The 9,599-nt window shown below is 38.1% G+C and overlaps 1 protein-coding gene across 1 annotated transcript; it reads right to left on the bottom strand.

The window, feature by feature from the left end:
- Positions 1-7,208: 7,208 nt before the first annotated feature.
- LOC107475054 (spermidine hydroxycinnamoyl transferase) lies at positions 7,209-9,003 on the bottom strand. Its single transcript, XM_016094705.3, has one exon. It carries the CDS (start codon positions 8,860-8,862, stop codon positions 7,441-7,443), a length of 1,422 nt encoding a protein of 473 aa, XP_015950191.1. The 5' UTR covers positions 8,863-9,003; the 3' UTR covers positions 7,209-7,440.
- Positions 9,004-9,599: the final 596 nt, after the last annotated feature.

Below are 9,599 nucleotides of genomic sequence, written 5' to 3'. Positions count from 1 at the left end.
GCCTAAAGACCATCCAACTTAAGGACGTAAAACAAAGTGGTAGGTGGGAGACAACCCACCATGGTATGATCGTTCTGTTTCAATCTTAGTTTTATTTTTTCTCATTTTCTACTTTATTTTTTCTTAATGACTCTTCTCATAACCTCTGCACTTAGTCTACATCTGCATTTGCATTCTGCATAAAAAAGGGAAAAGAGCACGCGACGCGCAAGCATCGCTGACGCGTACGCGTTATATGTGCTTTCGTAACTAGAAGAAAAGAAGCAGAAAGTTACACGGGAGCTTGGCTGGAGGCGTGCCATAGGCACAAAACACGCCCACGCGAACGCGCCCCTGACGCGTCCGCGTCCCTTGCAATATCCGCCTTCCACGCGTGCGCGTCACTCACACGCACGCGTGACCCTGCGATATCAATGTAAATAAGTGTCTGGCAGAACGTTATGATAGAATTGGGCTGGAGTTGTGCTGGAAGCACAAGTCCCATCACGCGAACGCGTGCCCCACTCGTCTGCGTTATTATTCAAATAGAGGCCATTCACGCGTGCGCCTCACCCACGCGCACGCGTCACCCTAAATTTTGGCAATGTGCATATGAATCCGAGACTTGTGCGCGCGCGATGCTGCTTTCGCGCCAATAGCACAAACCAGGTCATGCGTAGGCGTGACCCACGCGTCCGCGTCACCTGAAATTATCACAAACCACGTGACCGCATGTTCCACGCGTCCGCGTCACATGCGACGCACAACTTATCCAGATCTGCGCCAGATATCTTTTTTTTCTTCCCCAAACCTAATTTCTCTTGTCCCTTCTTATTTCTTTCTTATCCCTTCTTCCTTTTTTATTCTTTCTCACGTTTCACTCTCTCCTTCCTTATTCTTCACATCCATTATCAAGGTTCTTTACTCTTCCATTATTCTTTTTCTTTTTTATTTATGTCTTCTTCTTCCTTTTTTCTTTTTTTTTCATCATCTATGCTTTCTTTTTCTTTTTATATTCTTTTGATTGGTGTTCAAATTTTAATTGGGTGATTGTTTTCTTCTATATTTTGCTTGTAAGTGTATTAGGAAATAGCTTGACAATTAATATTACTTCTTAAAAGGGTTGCTTGCATGTTCGATTTATTACTTTCAAATAACATCTTTACCACGCATGCTAAGTGTTTGTGAAAAAGCCCGTATAGCATTGTGCATTATTTTAAATTATTCTATTCTACTACTCTAATGCCTGTTTTTCACAAAACTCTTTTTATATTTTATTGATTAAATATAATTGTCAACTACAAACAGATTGTTAGTTTGAAAGAGTTGATGATCTAACTTGGACATTAATGCTTGATCTGTGCTACTCATGCCTTTGCCAGCATGCCAATAAACATCTTGCATCTAATTGCCATCACATGCACTTGCTATGTTTCCATTGATGAACTTATCACATGTAGTCATGACCATGTGTTAACGACATCCTTCTTTACCGTGCATTGATTATCACGTATCCTCTTCTCTTCCTTACTCTAAACCTTGAAGTTTTAAAGTACTTATCCTTTCCCTTTCAGGATGGCCACCAAGAAGGGTAAAGAGAAAGCTACTCCCAAACCACCAGCAAGGAAAGGAACAAAAAGAGCACTAATGGCAGAGCCATCTTCAACAGCTGTAAATCCCTCAACAAAGCGAATCAAGAGGATCATCAAGGTCAATGAAAAAGAGAAAACTTTTTCAGCAAAGGACACTGCGCGGTCCACCAACCGCTACTGTGAGCAGATGTTCCCTATACTGGCTAGGTGGAACTATAACAATGAATACCTACTCATCCTCCCAAACCACATCATTAAATTTGTTGAACCCCGCATTGAGCGAAGACAATAGGGATTCTTACGAAAACAACCACGGTAGGTTAATCTATCATGGGTAGTTGAATTCTACTCCAATTTTCACATGCCAACACTGCAGTCTGTCTATATCCGTCAGAAGCAAGTCCCCATAACTGAAGAGGCCATTCAGCAAGCTTTAAATCTTCCCCCTGCCCTTGAAGGATTTGAGGCATTTCAAGAAGCCTCTGTCAAACGCTAGACATACAAATTTGGCTGGGACGCCATTCTCAGAGTTATAGCACAACCTGGCAGCAGATGGATCTATGGATACCATCGATCCCGACCTAAGAGAATATTGGCTTCAGCACTAACCTTGGAGGCTCGAGTATGGGCACAGATTATGTCCCACTACGTCTTTCTGAGCATTCACGAGTCCTCCTTCACCACAGACATGGTTGTTCTACTCTGGTGTATCCTTACAGACCAGCACCTCAATTTACCAAGACACATCCGGAATGCTATAGGACACGTACAAATTGCGGGCAACTTACTTTTTTTTGCCTTGGTTTTAGATCTAGTCTCATCAGCCGGAGTCTCCTACAGAGCTGGGGATACCAATACCATACTTCCGCAGGATGATCAGTACATCCCTAACGAAAAATATATCAGACCTCCAGCAGCCACGACTAGCCGGCCTGTAGAATCGGCCGGAGATATTCCTTCTCCTTCCACATCACAAGCACCTCCAACAAAGCAACTGCTCCATCAGATACTTGAGAGATTGGACCGGCTAGACCGGCAAGGAAAGCGAAGAGAGTGTCGTAACAAGCGTCGATTTACATACCTCAAGGAGCTGCTTGTTGACAACCACCCACCCAAGGAAGATCCGGACTCCACTTCTTTTACCAGCACCGGGAGCCATGACGGTCCCACTTGTGGAGACACTGCTACCAGCCCCCCTTTGTTCCTGACAAATGGCACCGAGGACGGTGCCAAGCTTTAAGTGTGGAGAGGTCGGTCAATACCTGACTTCCGGAGATAATTTCTCTTTCTTAAACACCAATAGGATATCTATTTGTCTTTTGTTAGAATAGGATAAATTGCATAATAATAGGTATTTGCATGCATGTTCTAATTGGTTGAAAAATAATAAGCTTCTTTTCAAGAATTTGTTTTTGAAAAATTTCACTAATTTAGATTTAAAATCTTTTTTGTTAAAACTTGTTTGAAGTTATATTTGGAACATAAAATGATAGCTAAGAACACACAACCCGTGAGATTTGAGCTTAATTACATGATTACATTATTTAACTATAATATTTTATTCTTATGTGTTTTCTTCTCTATGATTGTAATCTTTATTTTGTTCCATCCTATATGTCCAATATTTAGTGTATTTATATTCATGCATATGATTGAGGCCATTAATTATTTTAGCTCACTTATCCCAAAATAGCCTACCTTTTCAATTACCCTTGTTGGCCACTTTGAGCCTTTTAAATCCCCATTTATTCTATATTTTACCACATCACTAGCCTTAAGCAGAAAAATAATTAAATACCCCAATTGAATCATTGGTTAGCTTAAGTTAGAGATTGTGCAATCAATTGAGTATGGGAAGATCATGGGAACATGGGTTAATAAAGGAATATGTCATGATAAAATAAAGGAAATTTGGATACCTACTCATGTAAGACCAGAAAATTAAAGAAACCATATGCATTGATAATGTTATGTTTATTTCTATGCTTAAAAAATCCAAAAATATTCAAATAGTTAAATAAGTAAATAAGGGTATAAAATTACCCCAATGTTAAGTTGATGAAAAGATCAATGCACATGTGATACAAATTAAAAAGAAAAGTTAATGCATGAGTAGGTAATGTAAAAATGGAAAATTATGGGTAGCTAGGCATGAATTTAGAATTACATAAAGTGTGTGTGTTAGGTGAGAACTTAGGTTAATCAAAGATTCATATTATAGCTCACTTAGCCATACATATATCCTCACCCTTACCTTAGCCCCATTACAACCCTAAAAAGACTTCATGATGTTTGCATTGGTACATTAAATACTTGTTGATTGGTTAGGTGAAGAACAAGGTTTAGAAAGCATGAGTAGAGAAGAGTAGAGTGATTACCCGATACACTTGAGTGATTAGAGTGCACATACACCATCAGTAAGGGTTCAATGCTTAGTTCTATGTTCCCTACTTTCATGAGCTATCTTCTTACAAGTTTACTTGTTTTACTGTGTAATTTAAATTAGTGGGATTTGATTTATGTTTGTCTTGAAGAACTCATTTACTTTTAACCAAGTAGACAATATCATCTTAGCATTTAGTTGCATTCATATACATAGGTTGCATTGCATTGCATGAGTCTTGCTTTTCCCTACTTGTTTATTTTATCTCCTTAAGCATGAGAACATGCTAATATTTAAGTGTGGGGAGGTTGATAAACCACTATTTTATGGTTTATCTTGTGTCTAAATTGAGTGGTTTCATCAGGTCTTTACCCACTTATTCATATGATTTGCATGATTTTACAACTCCTTCCTAGTCTTGATCTATGGTTGGAAACTTGCTTCCTAAAGATCTTTAATTTGTGTATTTCAATTCTCCTTTGTACCACTCGATGTCGTGATCCGTGTGTTAAGTGTTTCAGGCTTGGACTTAGAGAATGGAGAGGAAGCTTGCAAAAATGGAAGGAACACAAGAAACTAAGGAGATGACCAGCGAGCATCGACACGCATGCGTGGCTCACGTAAGCCCGCAGAATGGAGAAAGTCACAGCAACGCGTGCGCGTGCCTGATGCGTACGCACAGATTGGAGTCCGCGCGAATGACGCGCACGCATAGACGACGCACACGCGCAACAAGAAAAATCACCGAATGACGCACACGCGTGACCAACGCGTACGCGTGACATGCGCGATTTGCAGAAATAACAGAAAATGATGGGGGCGATTTTGGGCCGCGTTTTGACCCAGTTTTTGTCCTAGAAATACAGAATAAAGGCAGGGATCATGCAGAGACTCAGGGAGACATCAACGCATTCTCATTAGGATAGTTTTAGAATTTTAGATCTGAATCTAGAGAGGAACTACTCTTCTTCTAGGTTCCCTTTACATTCATAGTTTATTAGTTCTATGCTTTTTGCTTTGGATATTGAAGAGTCATCACCTCCGTTGAAGATACTATTCTAGTTTGTTTCCTTACTTGTTCTTTTATTTATTCCATATTCTTAATTCTTGCTTAAAGTGGTAATTGAATTATTTTCATGGATTGTTGATATAGAGTGTTACTTTTATTTTTAATTAATTTTCAGTCTCTATTTTATTTAATTTATTATGTCTTCTTCTTATATTTTTCTGAGTATTATATTCATGTCAATGGAGTAGATTTCCTACTTGACATGGGGATTGATTAAAAGGAGGCACTTGAGTTGGAAGGCTTAAGTGAAGGTTAAACTGGAAGTTGTTGGCTAGTTTTGTATTTACTAATGCTAGACCTTTCCAAGGGAGAGGAGTAGGATTTGTGAATAAGAGTTAGCTCAATCAGTTGACTTTCCCTTATTTAATAAGGGTTAACTAAGTGAAAACAACAACCTTTTTTATACTACACCTAAGAGATCCCAACAAGGATAGAACTTCCAATTGATCATTCCCCCAGTCAAGACCTTTCTTTATTTAGAATATTAATAATCATTCTTAGTTTTTATTTCTTTAATTTACGACTATTTAATTGCTCATTATCCAAACTCAAACTCTCTGGAAAATCCCTAATTATTAAATTAGCATTCTCTCTGCAACTCGTTGGGAGACGACCTGGGATTCATACTCCAAGTATTTTTCATTCTATTTTTGTGACAACTCTTTTAAATTGATACGCAAAATCTTCGTTGGTTTAGAGCTATACTTGCAACGCCGTTTCCTCTATAAACTCTTAATCGGTGATTTTCCGCCACGTCAGCTAGCTCCAGAGATGATGGTTCTTGATAAAAATAAAGAGAGGATGGTTCTTGATATGAATAGAGAGATGATGGTTATTGGTATGAGTAAGGAGATGATGGTTCTTAATAGATAGAATATGAAACACTGAAATTTCCTTGGTCTTAACTTTTCTAACCAAAATCCGGATAGTTCCTTCATCCATAGTAATATAAATCATTCTTTGAGTGTGAACAGTAACCAATCGATGCTTTGATATATTTGTTGAGTGATTTCTATTTTACAAGACATGTGTGGATTGAAGAAGTGGAAAAAAGTGAAGAATCCATGAAGAAATGAAGTTTGGAGTGTTTCAAGATCATGTGTACGCACAATCATACATGCGTACGCACGTTTGTAAATTTGTGCAACCATACGTACACATGGTCAGGCATGCGTACGCACGACTATGATCACGTGAGTTCATTTAATGCAACATGTGGGTTGCGATTTCAGCGCTTCTAAAACTCAATTCAACTCATTTTTGAAGTAGTTGAAACCAAATTCAAGAAAGAACAAAGGAAGAGCAATTAGGGTAGTTTAAGAACATGTTTTAGGGTAGTTTTCTGGAAAGAGAAATTTCCTTTTCTCTTTAGAATTTAGGGTTCTTAGATCAATTTCTCTTTAGTTTTAGTATTTAATTCTTGTTTAAGTGTAATTTCATTTATATGCTCCATTACCTTAATTCTCCTAATTTTTCTTGTTAATTTCTCATTTTTGTCATTTTTTAGTTCATGAACACTTGTTAATTTCAATTTCATTTAATGCAATTTGATGTTATATGTTTCCTTTATGCTTGTTTTAGTGTTATTTTTATCTTGCAATTGTTAGCTTTAGATTTTATTAATTCTTGCTATTTTAGCATGCTTTCATTTTATATCTTCTAAGTGTTTGTGAAAATGTCTCTCTTAGTTTTAGAGTAGATTTTAAGCATTCTTGGCTTGGAATTAGAAAATTAGGTGATCTTGAGTCATTAATGTCCAATTTAGATTGGTAATTTATTAGAATGGTTAGTTAATCTTCTTTCCATTGATGTTACTTATGGATTGGAATTAACTATATTCACTCGACTTTTTTTCGATGTTGGAGATAACGAAGTAGAATTACTCTAGGTAATTGTTGTGTTATGATTAATGATTATGATAGAAAACCTTAATTTTCAATCCTTGTTAGGAAGATCTCTTTAGTATTTGTTATCTTTAGTTATTTGCTTTACTTTATTGTCATTTAAATTCCTATCTATAAACCCTCTAATTCTCATAACCAATAACACGCATACCTCATTCTAATTCTTTTAAGAAGCTATCAGAAATTTAATACTTTCAGTTTTTATTAGTTTATACTTATAACAAGCAAAATTAAACTTTAATAAAAAAATCATTATTGATCTAGACTTATATTTATTACAAGATTCTGATTTATTGAAAAATTTTAGATCGACATTAATTCTTGCCGTCAACACGACAAGAAATACAAAAGTGAATGGAAATAATAACATACCCAACTCAGCTATGGCAAACTGAATTTTATCACACTAGTGATTTTTTTTTTTTCAAAAAGAAAAGAAAATACAAAAGATAGATTAAATTATTTTGAAAGAGCTAGCAAGCAAGCTAAGACCATCATCTTCATCCCTTGTTTTCAAATATCTTCCCAAAAGTATTTGATAAAATCTTTCATGTGGTCTACCTGAAAGTGCATGTACACCACAACACCATATCCATTATCACCATCTTCGTCAGGCATTAGAGCAATAACCCCTCTGTCATAAGGACACACACCACCAGGACCAAAATAAAACGGCTTCCCCAACCCAAAATCAGCCTCATAAAACGGCATGCTCATCCAACTGCCAAGTATAATGTTAGGATTCCCAAAGAAAGGCACATCAGCTCTATACTCACCTTTCTCCAAATAAGGTGTTCTAATCAGATCCCAACGGTTTTCAAACCCTGCCACGTAATGCATTTGGGATTTAACAAACTCGTGATTCGACACTTTATTAACAGCTTCCCTTATTTTCTGCGATGCGTAACTGATTGGTTGAGTGGTGATTTCTTTAGCGTAGCAAGTTGGGGTAACCGTCGGACCCAACGCGTTTCCGAAGTAGTTTTGAGGAAGTGGCGGATTCAATCTGTTGCGAATATCGACGTTGAATTTAACGACCGTTGGTTGATTCTCTTCAAGATTACGAGCTTTGCAAGCGCATCTCCATATATGTGCGCTGATAATTTCGAATCTGCTGTACGGTCTCGGAGATGGGTTATGAGGAGCGTTACCGTTTCCGTTTGCGGTTACATTTGCATTTGCATTCTTTTTGAGCTTCTGGACGTGTTCTGGTGTGAGTTTTAACAGCGCGAAGGTCGTCTTCTTCTTTTGCTCTTCGATGTTGTCGGTTCTTCCGAGGATGAGCGGCAGAGGCTTGAACTCCGGGTGGTCGAACCGGGGTTGAGTTAATGGCCCGGTTGGTTTGAGCACGGTTCGGTCGAGAAACGGAAGCTCGCTTGGATCTAGCTTCGCACCTCGAGTGAGCTTCGCCCATGAGTTGATGAAGCGAATGGCGGCCAGGCCGTCGCCTAATGGATGAGAAAAAAGGATTCCGACTGCAAAGCCGCCATCGCCGCCGTGGAACTTTGTCACCTGTGCCAAGAACAAAGGAAGCTCGTTTATTTGACGAGAGTAGTCAACAGCTGGGATGAGTTCTTTGATGCTGGGTTCATTTGGAGTGAAGTCTCCATATTCCGCCATTGATTTCTTCGATTCAGCTTCGAGAAGCAATACCCCCTTTGCGTTGCAATCGAGTTCCAAACGGCCACCGTCCGTCCAACTCAGCCTCCCGGCTAATGGATAGTAGTGAACGAGAATCTCGCTGAGAGAATCTCGCATTCGCTCAACGAGGACATTGACATCGACGACAGTGTTGTTGTTCTGTTTTGGGTTGTAAACGTAGATTGAAGGTGTATGACTCCATCGCCAAAGTTGGTCGTTGTCTGATAGCCATAGAAGACCCTTTGGAGTTTCTTCTTTTGGGATCACTGTATGAGTACCTAAGATTGTTACCATTGTTTCAGTCTCTCTTGTGTCTAAAGGCTTCGTTGATTGCTATATAAAACTATGTATAGCGGTGAAGGGGACTATAATAGTAACGGCCAAAGCTAGTGTGAGTCAAGCTATTTTCTTCCTCATGAGAAACGTGCGTGGGCCACTGAACTTGTGACGCTTGTTCATGATTGTCTCCACAAGCTCAGGCATGTGTTAGACATAGGTTTGTGTAGCTTTTTCAGCCTTAATGAGGGTGGATATCTATTCATTAATTATTTAATTAAGTTGTTGGACATTAACGGCAGTGGACCTTATGTAACTCTTTTGTCGTTTGGTTGTGATATTATTGGTAACGCTGTTTTTTACTGTTTTTGACATGAAAGTTAGATTTGGCTTGGTAATGTGTGGATGGAAAATGAATTGGGTTGTGAATATTGTTTGACGAGAAATTATAGCTATTGGTGTAAATTGTTAAAAGTTTTATCTGGAGAAAAAAAATAGGTCTTTGACCTTTTGATCTAAAGACATTTAAATTTTTAACGATTTAAAAATACATTTAACTCATTGACCTTTTTAAAATTTGGATACATCGATTCTTCTGTTTACTTGGGGATCTAACGAAAACATCAAACATGACTTCTGTTGTCTTGGTCTGGCTGATATACGGATACACACGTGAGAGAGTTTTTAAAATGGGACAAACTAGACCCAATGATTGATATGTCCAAATTTTGAGAAAATCAAGAATTTAAATATAT

This window comes from Arachis duranensis, chromosome 2 (assembly GCF_000817695.3).
Source record: "Arachis duranensis cultivar V14167 chromosome 2, aradu.V14167.gnm2.J7QH, whole genome shotgun sequence".
Classification (NCBI taxonomy): domain Eukaryota; kingdom Viridiplantae; phylum Streptophyta; class Magnoliopsida; order Fabales; family Fabaceae; genus Arachis; species Arachis duranensis.
This window is presented reverse-complemented; position numbering and strand designations above follow the sequence as displayed.

Bases quoted from the DNA above. Each gene is read 5' to 3' on its own strand.
- LOC107475054 (XM_016094705.3), bottom strand. From the start codon at position 8,862: ATGGTAACAATCTTAGGTACTCATACAGTGATCCCAAAAGAAGAAACT.